Here is a 26,320-nt window from a genome sequence, read left to right on the forward strand (position 1 = left end):
CTGTCCGGCCCGGAGCTGTCCGGCCGCCCGTGCTGAGGCGGGGCCGGGGGGGCCGGGGGCGGCGGGGGGGCCGGGGGGCCGGGGCCGGGGGGGGCCGGGGGCGGCGGGGGGATCGGCGCTGTCCTGACTCAGTGTGAAGACAGGTGGGACCGCAGCCTCCGGGCGGTCCTTAGCATCACCCGCTGCGGTCGTGACCTCTGCTCCCCTTTGTTTTACTCAGAAACGGAGTTACCGGTATCTGAAGGGGTCAGTGCGCACTTAAAGAGCAATTAATCTGGTTGTCCAGACGCTTGTTCAGTCATGACAGCCCCAACCGTCGCTGCAGCAAAAGGACACTGTATTCACATGTCGCGTTGATGTTTGTCTGTTAGTCCGTCGCTATGGCCGTACCCCTCCGTTCGGTGCACAGAACATTTTGCGCTGTTTGCCTTCCTGCTTCTGCTGCGGCAACCCTTGACAGAAGTGCACCTACAGGCCGCCGTTTACATCTCTGCACACGTGCAATTTGAGGGAAAGGTGCTTTCCAAGGGCTGAAAATAAAGATAGTCTTTCAAAAAGCAGCTTCTGAACCTTAGCAATACAAATAAGTATATTCATATGTATATCAATATAAGTAATTCAATTAATTTACCAGAGTATTAATATGCATAGATCATGGAAGCTGTTACTATTCTTTTATTGAAGCATAATCCTGTCGTGTGATTTGGAGGGCAGTGAGGATGTGTGCCTGCACTGCAGTCAGTGCAACCGCAGGTGCTGCAGAGCTGGCTGCTTTGGCTAGCTTTAAGCTAATTAAGTTCAGGACAATTGCTCTAATTACTCAGTTTCACGCAGTCAGTTTTGTGTTGCCTGGTAGTAGAAACCCTGGGGGAAGTCTTTCCCTCTCTGCCGTAAACTGTAAGCATTTATTTGTCCTTCTAACTTTAAAACGAGTAGTTATTTTCTCCAGTTACCCCTAGTTCATCAAAGTACTTAAAGTTCTGCCTAGCTTTAGGCACAGATTTATGTATTCTGTTGAACCAGTGTTTGTCTGCCAAGTTAATTAGAGCTCTTTCTTCAACTCAGTCTGTCCTCTCATGCTAGTTACCTGGTCCAGCTACCCCAGGTGCCTCCTCCGGAAAATGAGCCTGTTTGTGTTCCAGGAAACGGACCCAAAGGGTAAAGGCCTTGCCTGGAAAAGGGATGACACCTTCGTTATCTAAGAAGAAATCTCCATTTCATTCGAAGGTTGACGATTAGGAGGAAAGAGGAACTTCCTGTGTCAAAGACTGAGTCAAAACGGCCGTGCGGGACAGCTTTGTAAGAAGCGACTTAATGTCTTCTGGCTCTTTCTGATATGGCACTGGAGAAGAGGTGGTAGCAGGGCATGACCGGATTTGCTCGTCCAAGACCTGAAGTGGCGTTCCCGGAGACGCTTCGGTGGTATTCCACAGCCTGCTGTTACTCTGTCCCTTTGTACAAATACCTGCATATAGCCTATTTTCGAGGCTTGACATTGGAATCTCAGCAAGCTACGCAACAACAACCATAAGTGATGGAGCTTATAGAGCCAGTCCTACAAATAAATGTACATATATAAATATGTTAGGCTATGGCTAACAACCAGAACTAAGCGCTTACATTACACAGCACATACAAGTCCTGGTAAAAAAACAAAACATAACAAAACTCTTATGCACTCTAGCAAGGTTTTTTCCTTTCTTTTCATTAGGGTTTATAAACCAACATGAAATTTGGATTCTTACTAAAGAGCAAGATCATGTATAATATTAAGAAGTTAATGCAGAAGCGCTCGAGAGAGGAAGTAGCTTTTGACTAGGTTCTGACTTTCAGGACCAATGACTAAAGTAGAACTACGTTAAAGAGGAAAGCTTGCTTAAAAGGATTGAAAGGGTTAGAAAAGGGCGTGAAACGACAAGAGTTAAAGTTTTTTCGGTAGCTGGGAGGCTATATAAGGACACCATGTTTGAGACACATAGCAAATCGTATTTATATACTCATACTTCTGAGAAAGGTCTGAGAAAGAGCAAAAGGAAACTCTTTAGCCAGTCTGACAAAATGGAAGGGAAAAGGAGATTATTACAAGCAACGAAGCATCTTTTGAAGAGTGGAAGCTGCATTCACACGAGGAAAACATAAAGGATGACAAAATTTGGCAGGTTACATGTGAAACCACAAGAGGGCAGCCAAAAAAAGAGTTTGAGCAGTAATTTGCAAAAAGCATGGACACTAACAATAGTCCTTTTTGAAAAAGGTCGGGGCAGGAAGCCAGCTAGAGAATCTCCAAGGCCAGTATGATATCTTCCTTAAGCCACCTCTGTATACAAAGACTAGAAGACGACAAACGGTATGTAAATACTTGAAAAGGCTTCTAAGAAAAATCTAGAAAACTGTAGACAGATAAACCTGGTGTCTGTATGACGCAAATAGTAGAAACTACAATAAAATATAGAATGAGCAGACAGATTGGGAATGCGTGATGTATTGGTAAAGGATCAATAGGATTTTTGTAAGTGGAAATCGGGACTCACAGACCTATTGGAGCCCTCTGCAGGAGTCAGCAGGCATCTGATCTTCAGGGTGCTTGGATTTCCAAAAAGCATTCCACAAGGTCCTTCTTCAAGAGTTCTTAAATAAATTAAATGGCCACAGAGGCAAGAAGGAAAGTCTTCTCAAAGCTAAATGTTTAAAAAAGATTTCAAGAACAAACAGCAAGCTGTTGTAGTGGACGGCTCACCAGTGCAATCTCAAAGGGACCTCTGCTGGGACTCGCGCTGTTGCAGGTTTTCACAAGTGATCTGAAAAAGGAGACAGATGTCAAGTGGCAAATTTTGCAGCTAATAGTAAGCTCTTCAGGGTAGTAAAAATGAGGGCTGATCTGAAGAATTGCAGAAGGATATCATGAGACTGAAAGAAATTCAGATAAACTCAGGGTAAATAAATGTAACGATACTAACACGTGGAGCGCAGAGATACAAGCAAGTACAAGGGGTGCAGAGAGGTAACTGTATACAGTGATAAGCCTTGAGTTGACCGTTACCTCCCAGGAATTATACTTTGTTATCATAGATAGTTTATGAAAAAAAAAAAATTAATTCATTGCTCAGAGGTAGGCGAAAAAGGGTACCGGAAAATATTAGAAAGCGAGAACAAAGCAAAGCAAAACAAAACTTTAAGTCTCATCTTTATGCAAGAACATAAACTGATGGCGAATCACTTTATGAATTGTTCTGTTTCTTTCATCTCAAAAACAAGATATGGTGGAGCCAGAAAATGTGTTGGCTGAAAAGGTTTGGCGGCTTCTGAGTGAGGGCTTATGACGCACCCAAAAAGGACTATTCAGCTTGGAAGAGATATAGCCGAGGGAACATAATGATGTTTTTCTCTAAAATCAGAGTGACACAAGGAGGGTGACATGCGACTGTTGGTTCACTGCCTCTTCCAGTGCAAGAAGTAGGGACAACAAATGAAGTTAGTACGTGGCAGGTTCAAAACAAACAAACTGAAGTGGTTCTTCGTATTGTAAGTAACTACGTGGAGCTCTCAGCATGTTCAAAAAGCAACCAGTCAAGTTCATGGAAGAGAAATCCATGAAGGGTTGTTGAATACACAGGCATCATCCTCTGCTCAGGAAACTTCTAAATTGGGAATTTTGGAGGATGGAGAAAAAAATGGAAAAAATATCACGATAGGCTTGATAAATGCTCTGTTCTTCAGCTCTTCCCTAAGCATGCGCTGTTGCCACTATCATAAACAGGATACTGGGATAGATGGTCCTTGGGGCTGACCCAGTACGACAGTTGTTACATTCTTAGCAAAATAAGTTTTAGCCACCAGCAAAGGGCTTGCCGCCTGAACGACAGATGAAAATCTGAGGCTTCGCTTCTGGGTGCCCCTCTTCTCCCTCCCTGCCTTCTTCCCCCAGGATCTGCAAGGCAGGAGTTGTATCTCTCTCTCTCCACTTCCTCACTGCACGTACCTCAACAGGGCTGCACTCTCAGCTCGTCTTTCTGAACGCCACCGTTCAGCAACTCAACAACTGAAATCTTTATCGAAATCTGTCCTCAGTATAGGGCACAAGTTCTGCTATCTATTTCTCTTGTGCCTTAAGGCAGGATTTACTTTGTGTGTTGCTTGCTACAAATAATTTATACAGGTTAGAATAAAATTACTCTTAAAATTGCATTTTATCTCAACACCCACTTATATATTTCTTTTTAGCATGTACATTCTTATATGCTCTTAAGAGACAGCACTGCTATTGTATTGCATGGTCACAACGGATTTTACCAATATAGGCGTTTATTGAAAAACGGGCTGTAAGGGCCCTTCTGCAGCGCCCCCTACTGCCGCTTTTCCCTTTAAATCTATGTAGGTTGAACTCCACCTGCTGCAAGCGTGGGAGCGCAACGGAGCCCAATCCAAGTTAGTTATATGGTGGTGCCTTTATTGTAACATGGAAGTTTATTTCAGTTTTCTGTCAGTAAAGCCGCACATCGTCTGGCAGGCTCCCCCCGATTCTAAAATTTATCTATAATTTCAAAAAGAGCCTAGTCACTTGTGATCAAAAGTGGCTGGTTTTTACTTAATATTCATATAACCCGTATTACATTCGTTTGGTAGAGGGAAATCAGCTTTAAATGAATTTCAGGCCATGGAACTAACACTCAAATTGGCAATCGTTACCCCCTTCGATAGCAGGGAGGGTTGGTTGCTAGGTAAACTCCTTTTTCTGGAGGGCAGAGGCATAAAGAGCAGCTGAAGTATGTGTGTCAGACAGTTTAGGAAAGCCAGCTCTGATACTGTTCTAAAACTAGTGTATGCAGTGTAAAACTGCTTATTCTTTGGGACATGCGGTTCCTCCTGAACTCTGTTTCGCATTGTGTTTTGGATTCTATAGCTTAAGAAAAATTCTCTGTAGTGCCTTTTTTCTTCCAAATAACCAGTTACTCTCCTCCCCAGACAACTCTCTGTTCAGTATACTTTTGTTGTCTGATTTTTTTTTATTTACATATGTGAGATAAACTTTAGGAGTTTATCTTTGTTCAGTTGCCCAAAAATGTTGCTGCTGAAAATATACTTTACATAAACATGTCTTGCTCTGATGGCACACCATATTTCTAACAGCATTAAAACATTAGAGTTATGAACGCTGGGGAGGTGGGGGGCAGTTTCGACAAGGGCAGCCTTTCCAAGGTACTTAACGGCTCTGAATGCCAGAGCTATACATCAGAGTTGTGGACATCTACAGCACCTCTATGATAAAACGCTTGTATGAAGTTACTGTTCTGGTACCAAAGCCACAAGTATTAAATACATTTGACAAAGAGCTGTGTTTGCTGCATCCGGGCATTTAGTTATATATGACGTATAGCTTTCCCAGACAGAAAGTTCCCAAAACATTTCTTGAAGATTTTTTAGCTGCTAAAGTCTTTGCTGCAGCATGATGCAATATGATGATTAAAACCGGTTTAGTGCTAAAACGCCGTATGTGCTTCCTTTACGATATGCCTTGCCCTACTGTAGTAATTTTATTAACCTTTCTATATTTCACACAAGTTAAAGCCATGATTGTCTAAGTATGTCCTTTTTCCCTAAAGTAGTCCTGAAAAATCCTGAAGAGAATTTCATAATACTGTGAAACAAATTAGGACAGGTGATGCGTCTTTATTCTGATGCCTGAATCAGTAGTTGTCGTCCGAGTCTTCTGCTGGCTTTCTTTGTCTTAGGAAAGTCATCCAGGCCAAAATTTTCACGGGATGAAACACAATGTTTTCTGTTTGTTCACAAGTTCTGTACACCTGTCTTTTTCTGTAAGGCTCATGTTAAGTAGTCACATAAATGTAATGCAGTGCCTTTTTCTGACATCGGGGGAAAAAAAATGATGTGTGTATATATACATATAGCAGTCGGATTAAAAGCCTCCAAGCCTTGAGTGGATGTGATTTGTAACTAAAAAGATTAAGTCAGGACCTGACCACTAAAATTTAAAATGTTCTTTTCACTGTAATAGCTTTACTGACTCACACTACACAGATCCTTGTAGAAAAATCAAGTTCCTCTCCATTTCTAAAATAAAGGTTTATTAGCACATGCTAAAATATAGTTTGTTGTTAATACTTAATTACAAATAAACTGTAGAACATTTATAACTACTACTAAAAATATAACACATTAGTCTGGACTACAATTGTTAACAGAATAAAATATACTTTGTAAGACAGATATTGCATTTATTTCTTCTGTGAGAAATGGCAGAAGTGCTAGATGCACCTAGCAGAAAATTGTATCTATTTTCACAGCCTCAAAGTTCAAATGGCTCAGACTTTGACAGATGAGCTTGCTGTCTTACGTGTTCTCCTCTTCCCAGATACTCAGCAGACAGAGATCCCTGGGTGAAGGTGGCCTGTGCTTTGAGTTTTCACCTCCAAACTGGCTTGATGACAACCCTGTTGACAAGACAGCGTCAAAAAACGTTCCCAATCGTCCACCTCCCAACTAGGAGACATCAAAAGAAGCGCTAGTGAGGCATACCTTCCTTACACCATACAGAAGCTTGCTTCCAGAAAGTATATAGACACCTGGCGTAAGAGGTAAGTAATGAATTGCACATGGGAAGATGTTTCCTGCTTAAGGCGACCTCTGGAAAGCGGCAGACGTTAGAGTACATCCCTGTCCCCACTTCCTTTATTAGCTCGTTTCAGGCAGCCAGCCATCAGGATTGTCTCCATGCGCAGCTGAGCGCAGAGAAGGACTGCGCTTTTGAGGCAAACCTCGTGATTGTGCCTGCTAACTGCACTCTGGTTCACAGCACAGTGGGCTCAGAGTACACGCACTGAACTGCTTCCAGATGAAACTCACGGGCAGACATGACCTATTCTGGTAATTCTGTTAAAATTTTACACCGGAAAAACGTTGCTGACAGAGCAATGCAAGTAATGATTAACTGCTATAAAGTAACTATTTCTCTTGAAAGGGTCGTTTAATAAAGGCCTGAATAACACTGTTTCACTGCTCTGAGGCAGTGATATTCGGAAGTATGAATTTTGCACGTTGCGGATAACGTACACAATCAGTTTTTGCTTCAGCCCGCAGCCAGCCCTGGGGCATCGCTGAGCGCGCTTTACCTCGTCCCATCGCCTCCCGCTAAGCCCGGCCTTCAAGGTGCCCCAGCACCAGCACCGCCCCGCCCCGGACCGCACCGCGCCGACCCCCGGCTGGCCCCGAGACGCGCCCGGCTGAGCCCCGGCGCCGCCGCCCCCGCGCCGCCCGGCCCGGCCCTTCCGAAGCCGACAGCCTCCCCCGCGGCGGGAGCGGCCCGGCCCGGCCGGGCCACCACCGCCGCCGCCGCCGCCGTCGGGCGCAGCCGCAGGCCCGGCTGGGCTGGCGCAGACTCACGGCGGCGGCGGCAGGCCCCGCCCCGCCTCGCCCCCCGCCAGGCCCCGCCCCCGCCCCCCGGCCCCCAGGCAGCGCCGCCGCCGCCGCCGCCAACGCCGCAGGCTGGGCTGGGCTGGCGCAGACTCGCGGCGGCGGCGGCAGGCCCCGCCCCGTCAGGCCCCGCCCCCGGTCCACCGTCCCCCGCCCCTCCCCGCCCCCCGCCCGCCCCGTCAGGCCCCGCCCCCAGGCCCCGCCCCCGGTCCACCGTCCCCCGCCCCTCCCCGTCCCCCGGCCCCCAGGCAGTGCCGCCGCCGCCGCCGCCGCCGCCGCGTCCCAAGATGTCGGCGCTGAGAGCTGCCCGGGTGAGTGGCCGCGCCGGGCGGCGGCGGGACGGCGAGCGGCGCCGCGGGGCTCCGGCCGGGCGGCGAGCGGGGGCCGGGCCGGAGGGCGGGAGGCCGCGGCGCCCTGAGGCCCGGCCCGGCCCCGGGCGCTCGTTGGCGGCCGCGGCGCCCGCTCCTGACCGTCGCGGCCCGGGGGCGACGGGCTGCCCGCGGCCGCGCAGCGCCCCGAAATGCCCGTGTTCTGCTTTTCCCTGTCGTGGCACTTCAAACCGTGAGTTTGTTGCCTGAAACTTCACGGTCCGGGGGCTGTTTCCGCCTTCTAAAGGTTGACCGGGGGCGCCGGGCCCTCGCCCAGCCCGGAGGCCTGCCCTGCTCCAGCCGGGGCGGCAGGCGTGCCCGGGCTTAGGAGGGGTGCCGCGCACCGCGCGCTCCCGTAAGCGGCCGAGCTGTCCTGCCTGTGCCGCAGCTCTTGTGCGCGTGATAACAAACGGTGTTTTCCCGAGGTACTAACACTCCCACGTGAATTAAAAACCGAGCTTCAAACTAGAAAATAAAAATGAGTTAAAGCCCAGGTAGTACCTTGTTTACCGTTCACACGCCTTTTTCTGGTTTGTCCGTTTCCAGAGTCATTCGTGGGTCAGAATTAGGTAAAAGTTGAAGGGCCTCAGCCGGAGCTTCCTGGCAGCAGCCTGCCCGTGCCCCAGCGTCAGCTCGACCACCTGTCCAAGCTGTTGCCCTGACAGTCACTTAGGGAAGAAGGCTCCATCCGAAGCCAGTCGGCGTTTTATAGATCGTTTTGTAGATCAAACATAATGTTTTAGGCAGGGGAAGCCAACGGACAGTTAACGCACGCCATATGCCATTAGCGTTTCCAGTTCAGCCTCCTGACGTGTTACACAGCCAACTCTTTTCAGTTTTGTTTTTTCAGGTGAGGGAGAAACAAGGTTAGCGACCTTAGCTTACTGTTGTGCTGTCCTTTTCTGTGATGTGCAGCTTTTTGAACAAATTCTGTAGCTCTTCTGGCACTGAGGTAATCAAGACAACTTCACTTCCCTGTCAATTCTTGTCCTACCCTTTTCCTGACAACAGGTTGTTCCGGTGTTATCCTTGCCACGTTCATGGGTCATTTTTCTCATTGCAACAGAGGTTATGTAATAGTCCAACAAAAATGTAGTTGGAGTTGCATTTGCACATCACTAGCCATAACTTATCACTGAATCTAACTGTTCCACTTTAGGGAGCTTGATAGAACAGGCAGATGGACACCCAAATTCTTAGGTGATGCAAACTGTGATCCCTTGTCACTTGATCACTTGTACCACTTCTAGGTATGATTTCCGTCTGTCCGATTTATATTTCTATTTAGAGGGGGAGGAGGGAGGGAGCTGAGTTTTCAAAGTAACCTTCAGCGTTGACCTTGCACGCTGCTCTGGTACTAAACACATAATAAACATAAGTTCTGTAGTATAAATTTGACAGCTTCTTTCTTGTAGAGTATCACCTTCGGCGTTAGTCTGAATTCAGTACTTTTTCTAGTTTAGACAAAACTGGTGGCAAAGCTATGTGTGGCTGTATCAAGAGTTGCTCTTAAAAAAAACAAACAAACAAAAGTGATTACAATTATCTGGCTTTTTGTCATCCTCATTTTCACTTTTTTTTTTCCAGACATCATAAGCTATAACAAGGTCTGCGGTATGTGGGTCTCTTGCTCTTGCTTGTGCGATGTTAAACTCTCTATATCATTGTAATTGCACATGTGTTAAGCACGGTAAAAGTTTCACGAGGTTGGTGCTTGTGAAAGCTCCAAATGAATTAAGTATTCCCTACTGGGAAATGCAGTCCTGAACTATTAATGAACTCACTTAACAGTTCGGTACGCGAGTACGTCATAGCCTGTCCCCCATCGCCGAAGTCTAGCAGTGGTCTTTGTGCATTTCTTCACTTGTCAGGTTTATACTGTTTTCAGTATTCTCTGAAAATATTTTTTTCACACTGTTCGTACCAATTACTGCCCGCCTTCTCCGTGCCTCTTGTAGTGACTTTGTAACCATCTCTGCGTTGCATTCCTATTTTAAACAACATAGTGATCTGCCACAACTTTGTTTTGTCGCTACTCATTGCCTCCCCAGTTATGTATCTCTCTGTAATGCCTCCACTGCCTTCCAGAGTCTCCAATAAAATTCCTGTGATACTTTTGCACTATTAGGATGAATGGAATTTTTTCATGTTACAAAATAAGTGGTCTCGTCACACTTTTTTTTCTAAATTTCAGCAAAAGAAAATCAAAACCAAGACTTTTCTTAGTGTTTAGACGCATTTGTTTTCACACAATATCAATTTGAGTCATTCTGGAAATCTATCCAATGGAATATTTCTTCCCTTTTCTTGCCAAACATTTCAGAGATTCATAGATATTAAAGGGAGAAAGGGAGTAAACCAACCTTTTAAAATCAAATTCAGACATAAACTTTAGAGCAGAAATCTGGTGCTAGCTTTTGCAGAGTAGTAAGGCATTCTGCAAATAGTTACAACAGTGAATGTGGGCACTAAGCCCTTAAAAAGAGCAAAGAAAGCACGTACAATGAAAAAGAGACTAAATCTGTGATCAATATTAGGAAGAAAAATAAACTTCATATATTCTGCGTTCTGTTTGGAGTATAATAGCAATAATCACTAACTATCTAGGGCAAAGGCTTATTAGAACAAAGCAGACAAAAATGTGTTTGTTAAATATAGGAGTCTGGAACATTTTCAGATCAAAATATACTGATACATATTGGTTAATTGGTAGCCTATTAAAATCTTGCTAAATTTGCGAATAGATAAACGCGGATAGGTAGAATATTCAGTATTGGGCAAAAGAAAAAGAGGTTTGATTAGTGTGTAGGTATAAATGAAATACATGTTTATGTGTATTTATACAAATGGACCTATATACTTTAAAGAAGATACATCGTAATTATGCTTAATTACTTTAAAATCATCAATCATGCAACATTTAGAAGTGGATACAGCAGTTCGCTCCTGCGCGGTGTTAAAAGACGGGGGATTCCATGTTGGTATGGAGGTTGGTTTGCTTGAGCACTACTTGCTACGGAAATGAAGCCTAACGTAGCCAAGAAACTATTTTTTTTTTAATCACTTGTAGATGCTGTATAAACACTTGATGCAGTACCGTTTTTTAAAGAAGGTTTCTACATTTAAAGGTCTGCTGCAGTCAGTCCGGTAGCTTTTGGAGGCTTGAGCTCTGAAGATCTTTGCACCTCTTGTTCTTTCTCTTTAACAGATGCTTCAAGCCATTGCAGGGCATGGATGGAGAACACATTCTAGTAAACCTGCTCAAAATTTACACAAAGGCAAACCTGGAGCTGGCTTTAGCTTTGGTAAATATCACAATTTTTGAAAGAATTATAGCAGTTAAGGACAAATTACGGAGTCAGACGAAAATAACTATATTGCAGTTCAGTACGAGTCTAGAATTAAGATGTTCATTCTAAAAAGATTTTTATTCCTTTAAAAAATGTTTGAAAAACAAAACTACTTTTTCTTTCAGCTCAGAAAAGTCAAGTATGCGTGTAACATTTATAAGATTTTCTTATTTTTTAACTTTTTTTTTTACTGCTAAAGTTGTCTTGGCTTTGAATAATTAACTCATGTTGCTCTTTAAAATGTTAAAGTAACTGTATGTAGTTGAACATGGTTGAAGAATAACTTCCCTTGAACAGTAAGCTGTTCTCATATTGTTACTATCAGTTCTGGGGCTTCTGAACCTATGCTGTGTATGTTATAAAGAAATTCTTCCTCATCTTGGTATATTATATATGCAAAGCACGTTTAATGGGACAGCACTTAGATATTTGAAACTGAATAGCCGGAATCGTAGAATAAGGGACAAACATTTATCTGCCTCCTTCTCTTCCTCCATCCACAGCATTCTTCTTCCGTCCTTTGGCAATACATTTGAAGTTACGTCATTCTTTTTACTCCATTTTCAATATATTGCAGCTAGTTATTTCTGACAAAATTAAGTGCATTATAGGTGCTGGTGAGAGAACAATGGAGGTTTTCTCCTGGGAGAAAGAAGAAGCTGAGCTTTGTTGGTTCTTGGGGAGGCCCAGGAAGTGGTGGTATGGGTTGTCCTTGAAGGAACTGAGACTTGTTTTCTCTTTTCTTTTAGTTCTTACACCTGGCAAAATTAAAGATAGTGCAGAATTTGTGACTTCTTTTTTTCTTTTTTTTTTAAATAGCGCTCACTGAAGAACAGAAAGAGTTTCAAGCTACTGCTCGTAAATTTGCCAGGGAGGAAATTATTCCTGTCGCTGCACAATATGACAAAACTGGAGAGGTAAACCTACCGTACAGTAGGGAAAAAATAGATAGATATCTTAATCAGCACAAAAATGTTAAATGTTAACTGAGATTTTCCCCTTATATTGCAGTATCCTTTTCCGCTCATAAAACGGGCTTGGGAACTTGGTCTCATAAATTCACACATACCAGAAAGCTGTGGTAAGTAAACCTTCTTTTTAATCTATAAAATAAAACAAATAGAAGGCATTAGACAGGATTTGTCTGTATAATTATGGATTCTGAATAAAATAAACAGTCGCATACTTGAATAATCTAAATTTAATCAGTAGGTAGGTTGACACAAACAGGTGTTATTAGGTGTGGATGTAATCAGGAGACAAATTAGATGGATCATGACTTTTGAACAGATTCTCTACCATGATTACAACCTTCTAATGTTCCCGCTTTCTGAGCTGATTAGGCAGAGAAATTAGAAGGTCATATTTTGATCTAGTCTCCGACATAGGCTAGAACAATCTAAGAGTTTATTCCAAGTAGACAGTCTTCCAGCTTAGATTATATGCAGTACAGAAGTGCTTTGGCTGCGCTTAGGTTACTATGAGGCTTATATGCATGGAAAAAAAATTTAAATGATCTTTTTCTTGCATTTATATTCCCTGAACAAGAAGTTGGGGAAGTTTCCGTAGCAGACCCTTTTTTGGGGAGACTTATCAGAGGGTGTGTCTCCTATCAGAAAGTTAATACAAGAGGTTAAGGAACAAAGAGACAAAAGTGAGGATCACATTTATTCACCCACAAATTCTAGAGAACCTCGAGTCTGAAACAGCTGGGCAACTGCAGTGTATTATCACGTGCTTAAGTGAAAACCTACAAGGGGTAAATCAGACACCATTGTTTAAAAATGCCTCCAAGGGGAATCTGGGGAAATACATTCCAGTAAGCCTGGTATCATACCATGCAAATTAAGAACAAGCAAGATGAAATATGGAATTAGAGGACACGCAGATAAATATGATATACTGGAAAAGGGTTTTTGAAAATGGAAGCTGTGCCTCAAAAAACAATTAGACTTCTCTGAAGTAGCTAATAAGTGTGTGAACAACGGAATGCCTGGTTCATACAGGGTGCTTCAACTTCCAAAACGAACGTGAAAAGTCACGTTTTCGCAGTGGAAGAATTAGCAGCAGAGTCTTGCTGGGTCTTGTGCTCTTTGGGATATCTATAAATAATCTGAAAAAGCAGGTCAGTATAGAGGTGATTGAGTTTTCTGATAGTAAAACTAAGTTTGTCAGTATAGTGACGATGAGCTGTTGTGAAGAACTGCGGAAGGAGGTCATGAAACTGAGTGTTAAAATGGCAGATGAAATTCAAAGTAGGAAAAGTGATGCACATGAGAAGGGAAAGAACAAATCCTAACTTCACAGATAAAATGGTATCCTCTGAACTAGTTATTGCTTCTCAAGAAAGAGATTTGGGAATTAGAATGTGTAGTTCTGTGAACATGTCAGCATAGTGCTCAGAAGTGGTCAATACCACAAATTTAAGATGAATCAAGGATGGAATAAAGAAAAAAACAGAAGCCATAGTGATGCTGCTGCATGAATCCAGACTGCACTTGCGTCTTGAATTCATTACACAGTCTGATCCTTCCACCTCAAAGGGGTATTGTGGAAACAGGAAAAGTTCCAAAAAGGGTGAAAAGGTGATAAAAGATATAGAACAGCTTATATATGAGAAATGATTACATAGACTGCTGCTCAACTTTGAAAAGAGATGACCAAGGGAGACAGCGTCACAGAGAAGGCGAAAAGGGATAGACAGTTCATTGTCTCGATACGTTTAGAAGATATCAAATGAAGCCAGCAGGTGGCAGGTTCAAAATAAATGAACGGAGATGGTTCCACACACAGTACAGTTAATTTATGAAATTCATTGCCATTGGATGATGGTGATGCTAAAATTGTACATAGCTTCAAAAAGAGAGTGGGCAAATGCACATAAGAAAAAGATCTGTAAAGGGTTATCATAATGCCGATGCCACTCTTGGCTGAGGAAGTCCCTTGAAGGGTGGGGAAAATATTCTGAGGAAGCATTGCTGTATTGTTGCATTCTTATGTACTTTCTAAAGTGTTGGCCTCTGTCAGAAACGTGTTACTGGGTTGGTCGTCTGACTAATAGAGGCACAATTTTTTTTTATTCCTAAGCGCTACGGTAGCTTAGGAACCCTTGTGGCCTTGTCTCTGCTCCCGAAGATCTTTCAGGGAAACTCTCAAATGTCAAGCAGTCAAAAAATGCTAGTGGTGCATTCTTGCCATTTTGTGCAACTTGTTCTACCTTAATCACACAGTAACCCTGGAACTGTGAAGCGTAAATTTTAAATCATCTGTTACTATTCTGACAAAACTTTATTCGGAAAGCTTGCATGGGAATGTCTAACCAAACACAGCGTGCGGTCAAATGTTTGTGGGAGAATGTTTTTGGTAATTAATCTGTGCAATCCACTAATATGTTCCCCTTTAAACTCATTTTAGTAAATGAAATATTTCAACTGTAGGTGGTCTTGGCCTCGGCAGTTTTGAAGCGTGCCTTATTACAGAAGAGTTAGCTTATGGATGCACGGGAGTTCAAACTGCCATTGAAGCAAATTCCCTAGGGGTAAGTTCCATCTTTTCTTAGCCCCTTTGAGTGCGTGCACTTTAAAAAGACAGACTAATGGTCTAAATATTTTCTTTCAGGAAATGCCGGTAATCATTGCAGGAAATGACCAGCAGCAGAAAAAATATTTAGGAAGAATGACAGAGGAACCAGTGATGTGTGTAAGTGTAACTGCTACATTGTGGAATGTTCCTAAACCACACTAAGCAGTATTACTTTATTTCAGAAGAAAACATTGACATCTAGTCACAACTTAGCCCATTTTGGTTTGTAAATAAACAGTGGCATTCACTGAAAGTAATGGAATGGTTAGAAATGCATTCAATTGGGAAATAGAAGATATTACCTGGAAAACCATCCTGAGTCATTTAACAAAAAATGATACCTTTTATTTTCCTTTCCAGAGGAGGAGTCGGAGATTAAGAAAATACTAGGTTTATGTGAACAGAAACTCTGATGGGAATTAAAATGCATTTCTGACGGGAATTAAAACGTATCTCTGCGTCTTAAATGTTATACAAGCACTACTTGTTACATAGAAAGAAGAAAAGGTTTGTGGCCAGTGCATTAAAATCTGAACAACTAAGCCTCATAAAATGCCATTTTAGAAGAACACAGTAAACATAAAATGCTACTCTGTGCTCTTATTTCCAGATTTTTAAAGATCCACAACTTTCACATCAGAGTTTGTGAAGTATGAGGAAGTGAAGACTTGTTAAGGGTTACAGAATGGTTTTGTTCATCATTAAAAGTAGAAAATAGTTTTAGGCATTATTATGGATTTATAATGAACATTAACCCATATGTATTTGGAGTCTTGCTCAGAGAGCTATGGGACTTTTTTTGACGTAATGCTTTCAGTTTGTTAAGTACAAGAAATGAATCTTCTTCAAGTACAATAAGTACAGCTTCACTATTTTCAGCCTTGTCCATAGTTTAAGAAACACCATCATCATTGGTGTCCAGTAATCCCAATCTCGCGCTACAAGCATTTTTGTATTATTTATATGCAGTTACTTTTGCTATAGTGGATGCGTAGACAATGCAACTGCATTCTGCTAAGATCTGGAATTGGTATATTATATGCAGAAGGCATACTTGTATAAATATATGAAGTCAAACTTATATGCAGGTTCTATTCTGCTGATTACTTTTACAAACAGTATTCCCAGTGAAAGACTTTAGTAGACCACAGGAATTAAAAGACTCCAATCTCTGGCAACTGGAGAAAGGCAAATATACCTAACTTAAAAGAAGGCCAAAGGACAATCCATCCCAAGCTAACAGGCTAGTCAGGCTCTCTTCAGTCCTTGGGAAAATCACTGTCTTTGTGTAAGCTGATGGCTGAACACAGACTTCCAGTTGCTGTTAGCTTGGGATGGACTTAAATTAGCTGCTTCAAAGTGCGGTTGCATTCCTGTTCCCTTTTTCCTTTTGTATGAACAGCTCAGGCCTCACGATAAAGCAACAATTTATTTTCCAAATGGTTTTAAAAAAGGTATAACGCAGCAAGAATACAAAGATAACATTAAGCTTCAACAAGTGGCCTTGCTATGCACATCATTTGGTACTTTGGTGTTACTTGAAACAAAGTGCAGGCTCCATTTTCATGTTCCTCAGTATTGCAGGGCAATTTATTTTAAACCTATCAAACTTATTTTTTCCTTTGGTTATAACCTCTTTTAACATACTTGCAAAGTTTGGGGTTCTACCATGCAGTTCGTTTAAAGCTTTTACAGATCGGTTTCGTGCTTGGAGTCTGTAAAAATTTATGATGACCTACAAATGTAACTTTTATTTTATTCAAGATTTTGCATTTTATTTTCTTTTAGGCTTACTGCGTAACAGAGCCTGGAGCAGGCTCTGATGTGGCTGGTATAAAAACGAAGGCTGAGAAGAAAGGAGATGAATATGTTATTAATGGCCAGAAGATGTGGATCACAAATGGTGGGAAAGCTAACTGGTGTGTGAACTGTTAACTCATGTTACGTTTTCTGCTGTTCTGTACTGGCTCCCTGCCCCCAAGTTAAATATTAGTGATTCTTTAAAGATCTCTGTTAAAAATCTGAAGGTTTATTATGTTTTATCACGTTACACTATAATCTGTGACCAGTTTATCAGGACAAGGTATAAGCATGCAGTCTCAGTGCTGTACAAAGCCTAAAGAGGAAACTGAGAGATGACAACGGTCAGTTCAGAAATGCTTCTCAGATATTGTTGCTATCAGGTGAAATTAATTCTGCCTTTTCTTCAACGGGGGACAGCAACAGTGTGATTTAACTCACAAAGTACCCCCAGAGGATCATATTACTAGTTACCTTGCTTTGTAGGTGGGATGATTGAGATCAGTTCCTTCTGATTCTGCTAGAAACATCTGTCGGTTCTAGTGAAGCTAGAAACACTGTTGGATTGTGGTATTACATTTTACTTTCTTAAGGGAAGACATTTTCCAACTGTCAAAGAATCCAGATGTTACTGTGGCATCTATGGAGCGTGCTTTAAAGTACAGTCCTCTTTCATCGTGTCTCACATAATATCATGTTCGTCTCCAGTGTATAAATTCTTTTTAATTTAAATGCAAGAACTTTACTGTATATTTTGTATCCATAAATCTGCATTTTCTAGTTATTTGCTTCCTTGTTCAAGGCAGAACCATCGAAGAGAATCTAGCATCTATCTTTTGACATCATTGGACACCACAAATGTGATTTACTACTGTTTAGTTTCTAACAGAATTACTTATTTACAATTTACACTAGAGGGATAAATTTAAGATCGTCTTTGGGATTAGGTGATAACTTAAATTTTGCATGCAAGGATGTATTTCTTAAGCCTTTATTTTTTGTGTGTGTGCTGTGAATTCATCTAATAGATTCCACAACATTTCCACAACATTTTCTGTACTATTCCTGAAGTTGATAATATCATAAAGACTTACATAACAGTACGAGGACGGGATGGAGAATCTTTGCATGTTGATCTAAAGTAATTTTATTAAAATTTGTATTTTGCAGTAAGAGCTGCACTGAAACTTCGTCTCTCGTGCTTCCTCTCAGTTTATTTCTGGAAGAGGCAAGAAGGAAGGGTTGCTAACTTCTTGATATAATTTATTATATGCTGGAAACACATATTGAGACATTTAACATGTTAGTTAAAAAAGCATCTGATTGTTAATTGTGCATGTGTAACGAACTGAGGCCCTCTTCTTTGTTTTACACTAGGTACTTTTTGCTTGCTCGTACAAATCCAGATCCGAAAGCTCCTGCAAGCAAAGCCTTTACTGGATTCATTGTGGAAGCAGATAGCCCTGGAATCCAAATTGGAAGAAAGGTGAAGAGTGTATCTCTTATTGGACAGGCCAGGAATTATTATTCACTTCTATGTAAACCAATAATGCAACAAATTGCCAATAAAGAGAAAAGACTATTATGCAACTGAACATTTAAATATGCTCACATCTAATGACCTTTTTGTTTTCAAAACAAACAGAAACTGTTCATAAAACGTACTTATAATTAGAACTTGATTAATTCAGAGAGGTATTATTCAGAATATTCTAGAGATGATTCTGAACAGCTGCAAAAGAATCTCTGAGAACCATCTTATTGCCCAGTGCTGATAAATGAAAAATAGTGTGCCTTGAGAGGATGAGACGCAAAGTAGACAACTTCAACTGTAAATACATACACAGTGAGCTTAATTTTAGCTATTGCTGCTCAAGGAAGAGGCCTTGGAGACACTGTTGCTAGTGCGCTCTCTCTCAGAAAAAAAAAGCAATTTGTATTAGCAGGCAAAAGCTGACATTGAACATTAGGAAAAAAATATGAAAACCTGTAAAGCTCATTTATTTATTTGCCTATAGTACAACAGTATTTTACTACTGCCTGCATTTTAGGTTCCTCGCTTTCTTCGCTCCCATTTCAAAAGATATAGTTGATCTAGAGAAAGATAACAAGAGTGGTTGCAGCCACAGAATGGATTTCATATAAGAGTAAACACCTCAGCTTAGACAAATTGAAGGCATGCAGGTCTGTAAATGCAAAACTAGTATTTGCCAGGTATATGGTAGTTTTTAGATGAAACAGGTGTGTTTAGGGAAAAACGATTACTTTATGCTTTGAGTAAACTAAAGGATGAAAATGTGTTGTATCTTGGAAGAATCCAATTTAGTTACACTTCTGTAAACTCCCTTTTCAGGAAATTAATATGGGTCAGCGCTGCTCAGATACAAGATGCATTGTCTTTGAAGATGTGAGAGTCCCAAAGGAAAATATATTAATAGCTGAGGGAGCTGGCTTTAAAATTGCAATGGGAGCTTTTGACAGGACCAGACCTTCTGTAAGTATCAGAAATATCTTGCTTATAAAATGTAACAGGAATTTCTGATTTTTACTCTGTGCTATGTTTAATTCAGGTAGCAGCTGGCGCTGTTGGTTTAGCACAAAGAGCACTGGATGAAGCTACTAGATACGCTTTGGAGAGAAAAACCTTTGGGAAAACAATTGCTGAAGTGAGTTAAATATACATAAATATATACATATAGGCATATAGAGAGAGAGCAAGCGAGCTATGTTTTCACACTAGATATACTACTATTGAATTTTCAGGGTTGTTCATTGATTTTTAGGACATATGAATTATTTTATATCTTTGCCATTGCTTGGGTGTTCAAATATATAGGTGAGCATGATATAAATGCAACTAGCTATGCAGTAACTCCAGGAATTCTTCTGTAACTTATTGATGAGGATGAGGATGATTAATGCTAATAATATCACAAAGAAACCCCCCCCCCCCCCAAACCAGAAAGTCCTGTACTGTCATGACGTATTTAAGTTCTTCAGTACTGATGAATAGGGATTTTCAGGAAAGGAAGGTATGTGAAAGAGGTGCACAGTATTAATACCAATAGAATACACTGCTTCCAATTTTAAAGAAATATAAATGAACAGAAAGCTATAATATAGACCTTATGAATAGTAAAGCTCAACTTTGTAATTCAAATCTCAATCCTTGTGACTAAATGGATTTTAGAATCTAAAACTTTAAAGTCTAATTCAACATATGGATATGAGAGCCAGGCCCATATTCTGCAGAACTCCTCTAGCAGAATTTATTGGTGTTGCTGACATGATCACTGTATTAAGAAAACTATATTCCTCTTGGACGTCATAGATTTTAAGCAGGCAATGTTAACCTGGTTTATTTCATCATTCATAGCACCAAGCAGTGTCTTTCATGCTTGCTGAAATGGCAATGAAAGTGGAACTAGCTAGGATGGCTTACCAAAGAGCTGCGTGGGAGGTTGATGCTGGTCACAAGAATACCTACTACGCTTCCATTGCAAAGGCGTTTGCTGGTGACATTGCAAACCAAGTAGCTACAGATGCGGTACAGATTTTTGGAGGATATGGATTTAATAGTGAATATCCTGTAGAAAAACTAATGAGAGATGCTAAAATCTACCAGGTAAGTAAAAGAAAGAATGGGATCTTTAAAGTAATACATACATTGTGTATAAAGTAAGCTAGTGGCTACTTATTTTAAGTCATGATGTACACATATACAAATGTTTTTAGGATGAAAGCAATAATCATTCAATTTAAAGAAAGAGGCATTTAAATCAAGCAAACTCTTGCATACAGAAATATTTGAACTAGATCAATAATTTAAACTATCAGCTGCGAATATAAGAAAAATATATTTAATGCTTCTTTCTGAAGAGTAAACCCTTTGAAATTCTTGGACTATTCATTCAAAGCTCTTGAACTCTTAGACGAAAAGGCTGTAGAAAACACTGATCAAAATACCCGTGCTTGCTTTGAAGCAGAGTAACGCAGACAAAACGTGCTGTCAGAGATGGTTTAGGTATAGTGCTGTTCTTGAAAACCTTCAACGATGGAAATCCTCTGCTCCCCTCTGTATCGTGGACTGGTGCCTGACTATAGCTAACCCTTCCCGCCACCTCAATACCTAGTCCAAATAACCGTTGTTGCAAATTACATCCTTTTACTTGTCACATCCAGCTGTATGCAGAACAACTGAAGGCCCTTGCCTATGTTTTACGTGCTTCTCACATCCCTCTTAGCATTCTCTTCTAGACTAAACTAAAGCAGTTTCCTCACCTTTTTCCTCATAAGTCATGTTGGGTTTTTTTTTTCTGATCTCTTATCCTTGTTGCTGTGCTCTATACCTTCTTTTTGAAACTTTGATATGGCAAGCTGGGCAGAATACTTCAGTTGAGATATCACCAGCGTAGAGTATTGAGGAAAAATTATCTTGCATATCTTGTATTAACAGAAATGTGACAGAAGTTTGACACAAACTGGAGTGATTAGCCTTTTTTTTTTTTCCCTCAACCCAAAACACACTCATATTCACTCATGTTAAGCTTGTAGTCACCCATAATCCCCAGATCTTTTTTTGTAGTATTATTGCCAAGACACTATTCTATATCACAATTCTTCTTTTGTATACAGTGTGCTAGTTCTCTATTCAATAAGAACATTTTAATTATATTCAGCAGAACCAGTCCCCTCTCTACCTCTCTCACCTCTTTCTGACATTTAAAGTGACTAGGTAAAACATATCAAAACAGATGATATCAAGAAATGCATGTGGACCGTGATCTGTAACATCAGTTAGGTACAGTGGCTGTTGCTCTTAAGATTTTAGGTAGTTAACATTTCTCTTGCAGCTGGCTTTCAAATAAACGCTATTATTCTCACTAGTCAAGAATTTATTTTTCTCAATTTAATGAAAAGACAAGACTATTGTTTTGGAATTAAAGGTTCTTAGTATAAAGTACTAATTGCAGTTCTGCAAGTAAGGAAATGAATGAGTAATTGAATTTTATTATGACGGAGCTCTTTTCCTGTCAAGTAGTGTGCTTTTTAGAGGAAGACGGTGTGAATGTTAGAAGCTTATTTGAAAGTTGAGATTTATTTTACAGGATCCCATTCAGTTATTTAGATCTTCCATTACATTGATACCTCATGGATGCAGGGCGAGGTAGATATTTTGCTTATTGTTCAGATTGATCAGATTTATTATGTAATTTTTGTTTTCCCCTCGCCTTTGTCCCCAAAATAATACAGGAAAAGGCTATTATCATAACAATTATTTCTTCATTTGAACTAAAAAGCATTTAGGGCAGCTCACTTTATTCATGACTTGTTGGCATATGGGAAAATATGTATCTATAATAGTTGGCTCTGAAATTCAGTTCCTAATGTTTTTCTTGAGAGTATTTCTTCCAGATTCTTCTCCATCCAATGAAGTGCATAGCATTAACTTCCAGAAACGGAAGTTTTCAGCTACAGCTATTACAGAATGCTTTTGTATTGAAATTATTTTATCCTGTAGAAAAAATACAACTCTGATACATTTAGGATTAACACCTAAACATGATTTTATTTTTATAAGGTTGATGAGATTACATCTGAACCCCCCCCCCCAACCTAAAGAGTCCAAAAATACTAATTTAAGAGGTTAGATCCTCCTCTGTGACTGGCTGCTTTACAGTGTACTGGTACTCTCCAGAAGCACCATGTCAGCTTTTTATGTTAAAGAGAATGTGTTAAGACGAACTCTATGAATGCTCTCTATTAGCTGGCAGTGGGCTTGAGGAGCTGTTATAATGTGCGTTGAACGTACCTTTTTCCTGAACCAGGACCTAACTTAAGGGAAGTCGAGTGAGTTGTGGCTTTGCAGATTTCAACTTATGCTGTGAGCAACAGCTGTAGATTGAGGCACGGTACATACTTCATTCGTCATATATTTCTCTTCCCTACAGTAGTGGATTTATGAATAGCTATATATACTAGTATCTCTGCTGGGAGAAGAAAGCGGAGTTCTGCGGTTCTACTCCAATTATGGACGTCAATCTCTTGCTCATTGTTTTAGTAGGATTCCAGTTACCTGCACTGTTTACTACAACCACAGCCCTGTAATTCTATTCCTCACCTTTTCTGGAAGTCTAAAGAAAAAAAGGGAACCACTGCACATGCTCTCATCTTATCTTTAAATGTCCAATTGCTTTTAAAATACGTCTGTTCCTATAAAATATAAAACAAGTATTCCAGCCCTAAAGGAATCTCTTTCTAGTCCATAGTTTTACCAATTTAGTCTGATTCACAGTGCATGTCTCTTGATTACTTCTTGCACTTCACTGTTTGCTTTACTATATTACTGCCTGATTCTAGATGGTATATTCTTTAGGCCGTATGTTTCATCTACAAAAACTTTGTTTTCCCTCTGTCCTTTTCTTCCATATATTTGATCACTCTCGTATGACACAGTTCTACTGCTGTGTTTCCAGGTAACGTTCTGATACGTCCTCACTTTGATCTCAGTTTGTTTCTGGTTACAGAGCTAGGCTACTGTGACAGAAACTCTAACTTAATTTCCTTTCTCAAACTTGGAAAACTGGCCCCCTTTTTCTTTTTGGTCAGTGAATCTTCAAACTATTTCCACAGGGTTTTAAACTAAAGCCTTTCTAGCAATTATCTAACGAAATGTTGAGTTTTGATGTCTTTGCATTTGAGTTCCATGGCTGTCTTCATTAGCAAGTAATTTAGTGCCATAGGAGCAGATTGGTAGATTGCAGCAGTAGGTACTTAAGCCCCTGCAACTACACTATATGCAGTTTGGGGAGGTTTAGTTCAATGTGGGCCTGTCTGGTCCCCTGGACTGAATGTCCCCACAACACATGTGACTGCAATTGTAGGCTGGGACCCTTGTGTCTGTATTAGGAGGTGGAGAGTGTTTGGTATGTATAGAGCAGAGCTTCCAGTTCAGTTTGCTCTAAAAGGCACCTGGAATGCACACAACAAAATCTGCTCTACGAACTGGATAAATAACCGGTATGTAGCAACAGTCGGAGAATTCACTTTGAGAATGAACCAAATTCCTTTGAACCAAGAAGCTAATGTGACCATAGTTTATAGCACCCTTCATTTCAACAAGTTTTGTAAGGTGGGAAAATAATCTTGGGAAGATTATGCATATTTTATGATTGGAGAAACTGAATTTGCATGAATTTTAGCAACTTGCCAAACCAAGTTTTGGCAGAACTGGGAACTCAAGGACTTTAACCCCTCAGCTATGCTGCCTCTGCTCTCAGATTACCATGCAATAACCCTAGAGCTTTTATATACCTGAGAGCATATGGAGATCAAGGTCCTTCTGCGTTACAGCTTCATAAAACAGCTTAAAAAAAAAAAAGACTAGGAATACAATACTGGAGAGAGTACTAGTTAACAAGAACTAGTAGGAATAAATAGACGAAAGGGAACATTTGGTACGACCTTGCAAGGCTTGTCAAAGAAATTGTAAGTACAGCTCTTTCAGCACAAGTCACCTCCTCCCCTCCTCCCCTTGTTTTAAACCCTACTTTGTCAAGCCTGGATGATGTATTTTCCTCCCCACATAAGATGTTTCTCCCTGTTCTTCTTCACCCACTATGCCCGTTTCTTTTCCTAGGAACTTCATTGAGTTTTGGTTGAGAGCATCTGAGAGAACATGACTATCTCTCAATATGTTGTATGGGATTGATTTCATTTAGCCCACTATAGCTACTCTGTCACATCGCAATTGTTTTCAATTTTCTGTTTTTCTGCACATTCTAATCCACGTGGGATTAACCCTATGAAGGTTTAAAAAGCGTAGAAAGGTCTATTAAAAGCTTTTAAAAACCGATCAGCTAACGTCATTGCAATTCTTCATTGCAGATTTACGAGGGAACTTCTCAGATTCAAAGGATGATCATAGCTCGTGAACATGTTGGCAAATTTAAGGTTTAAAGAAAGGTATAGAGTGTGTGTGGCCCCGCTGTCACGTTCTGTGTTCTCAGAAGAAGACAATTTTAATGCATTTCTCAATACAATTAAAAAGGTGTGGGAAAAAATAATTTTCCTTCAAAATCGTACTCTTTTGTACGTTGTTAAGCACTAATTTAGTATCCCCCACTCTCTCCCTAACAAAGTTGGCATTTTCCAAACATGTCTGAATTCCAAAGTGATTGTTTGTCTTTTGTCTTTCCCCACTTAGGCTTTTTCATTCAAGCCTTTGGCTTTCGGTGGGGGAAGAGGTAAAAACCTTCCCTGTAAAATTTACATTAAAAAAGTGAACAGAATTCAGAAATATGTTTATTGCCTGGGAAGCCATTCCACATGTAACAAGTAATTTGATTTTAGGAACTTCTATATTATTTATAATGACACAGATTTGCTTCTACTGAGATAAATTATAGCTTTGTCATTGGAGTTCAGGTGGATATCAAATTAATAACTCTCAGGAACACAACTACTTTAAAAAGCTATTCTGATTCTTCAGGGATCACACTTTGTAGCATATTGTGTCCAGGTCATCACATGCTGTAATAAATATTCTAACACAGCGGTTTTGGGGGTTTTCAAAACTCACATCTTTTGAATTTCAAAATGAATACATACTAAGTTCTGGACCATTCAAAAACAAATATATATTCCCATAAAGTACAACACAGATAATTGTTATTTTTCTGAAACAGTGGCAGAATTACCACTTGTGGAGTGTCTGCATATCGCTTGCCTCCATGAGTCCGTATGAACAAAAACTAGTTTTTGTTTTCAAAAGATAAAGTATAATAGGGCTTCTTTCCAGTGACTTACCATATTATTCACCTGAGTCCAGCACTGACAGAAATTTTCGTGCAATGCTTTTATCTCTGTGCCTCAGAGAAATCTGTTACATTTATGAAGAAAATACTTGTTTTCTTGTGCCTTAAGTAAGACTTCTTATTTATGGCTGAATGCTAAGGACAGCTTTTTGAGAAACACAGTTACGTACTTGTGTCACAGTAGGAAAAAAAGAGCGTCATTCAATTTGAAAAACATTTTCATTTAACTGAGCTCGTGTGAAATAACCTCTAGGAAACTATGCCATACATTCAAGTACAATAGCTCTCTTCTAAACTTGGATATTACCTCAAAAGTTCTAATTCGAAAAGGGCAAAAATTGAGACTATCACAACACAATGTTTTTTCACATTAAAATTAGGCGGCCAGAAGTTATTTCTGGCAGTCACTGCTGAATGCTAATAAAAACCTATTTTCAAGTGGAAAGATGTGGTTGTTTTTATTCCCTTTGCTTGTGACATCATTTCAGTTTTATTTCAGGTGAGTTCAATATCTGAAATATGTTAATAGTTACACTGCAGTTCCTACTGGAGTATTGTGCATACCAGAAACTACTGGTGAAACTGGCCGTTGTAATTTAAAAGAGCAGCTGAGCAGCCTTTCCAGTTCAACAGTATGAAGGTCTGCGTTGCTACTGCCTTTATGTGTAGCTGTTGTGAGGATCTAGATACCGTCCAGTAGGAACAAAATATCAACTACAGAGATTGTAACCGCTTACTTGCAAGTGTAGTAGTGTAAATGTTCAGTAAGGCCGATTCACTTTCGCTTGAAATGTGTAGCTTTCCCTTAAGAATGATTTACATATGTTGTTTATTCCAAATCCAGTATATTTAAACCTATTAATGCTTTCCATCAGTATATACTTAAGTAAAGTTGCAGCAAAAACAGCTGAGAAGAGCAATTTCTGTGACATATTTTAGCTTGGATAGATCATTGTGCTGTCAGAATGCCCATTTC

At 40.4% G+C, this 26,320-nt stretch overlaps 1 protein-coding gene and 1 long non-coding RNA gene across 4 annotated transcripts; one reads left to right on the top strand and one right to left on the bottom strand.

Annotated features, from left to right (window-relative positions):
- Window positions 1-607: 607 nt before the first annotated feature.
- LOC138068079 (uncharacterized) lies at window positions 608-6,673 on the bottom strand. The gene is made up of 3 exons (XR_011142696.1): window positions 6,535-6,673; window positions 2,536-6,449; window positions 608-1,555 (listed from the first exon to the last, which is right to left on the bottom strand). It is a non-coding gene; the product is annotated as an uncharacterized lncRNA (long non-coding RNA).
- ACADM (acyl-CoA dehydrogenase medium chain) lies at window positions 6,504-25,789 on the top strand. 3 transcript variants are annotated; one of them, XM_009673618.2, is made up of 12 exons: window positions 6,504-6,593; window positions 11,005-11,101; window positions 11,966-12,063; window positions 12,158-12,227; window positions 14,584-14,684; window positions 14,765-14,845; window positions 16,517-16,647; window positions 17,906-18,014; window positions 18,882-19,022; window positions 19,099-19,194; window positions 19,905-20,153; window positions 24,416-25,789. In XM_009673618.2, exons 2-12 carry the CDS (start codon window positions 11,005-11,007, stop codon window positions 24,485-24,487), a joined length of 1,245 nt encoding a protein of 414 aa, XP_009671913.1. In that variant the 5' UTR covers window positions 6,504-6,593; the 3' UTR covers window positions 24,488-25,789. The 3 variants fall into 3 exon arrangements, with proteins under 3 accessions (XP_009671913.1, XP_068809678.1, XP_009671911.1); XM_068953577.1 differs by lacking the exon at window positions 6,504-6,593 and adding an exon at window positions 7,620-7,739; XM_009673616.2 differs by lacking the exon at window positions 6,504-6,593 and adding an exon at window positions 8,348-8,646.
- The last annotated feature ends 531 nt before the right edge of the window (window positions 25,790-26,320 follow it).

Source organism: Struthio camelus, chromosome 8 (assembly GCF_040807025.1).
Source record: "Struthio camelus isolate bStrCam1 chromosome 8, bStrCam1.hap1, whole genome shotgun sequence".
Classification (NCBI taxonomy): Eukaryota; Metazoa; Chordata; class Aves; order Struthioniformes; family Struthionidae; genus Struthio; species Struthio camelus.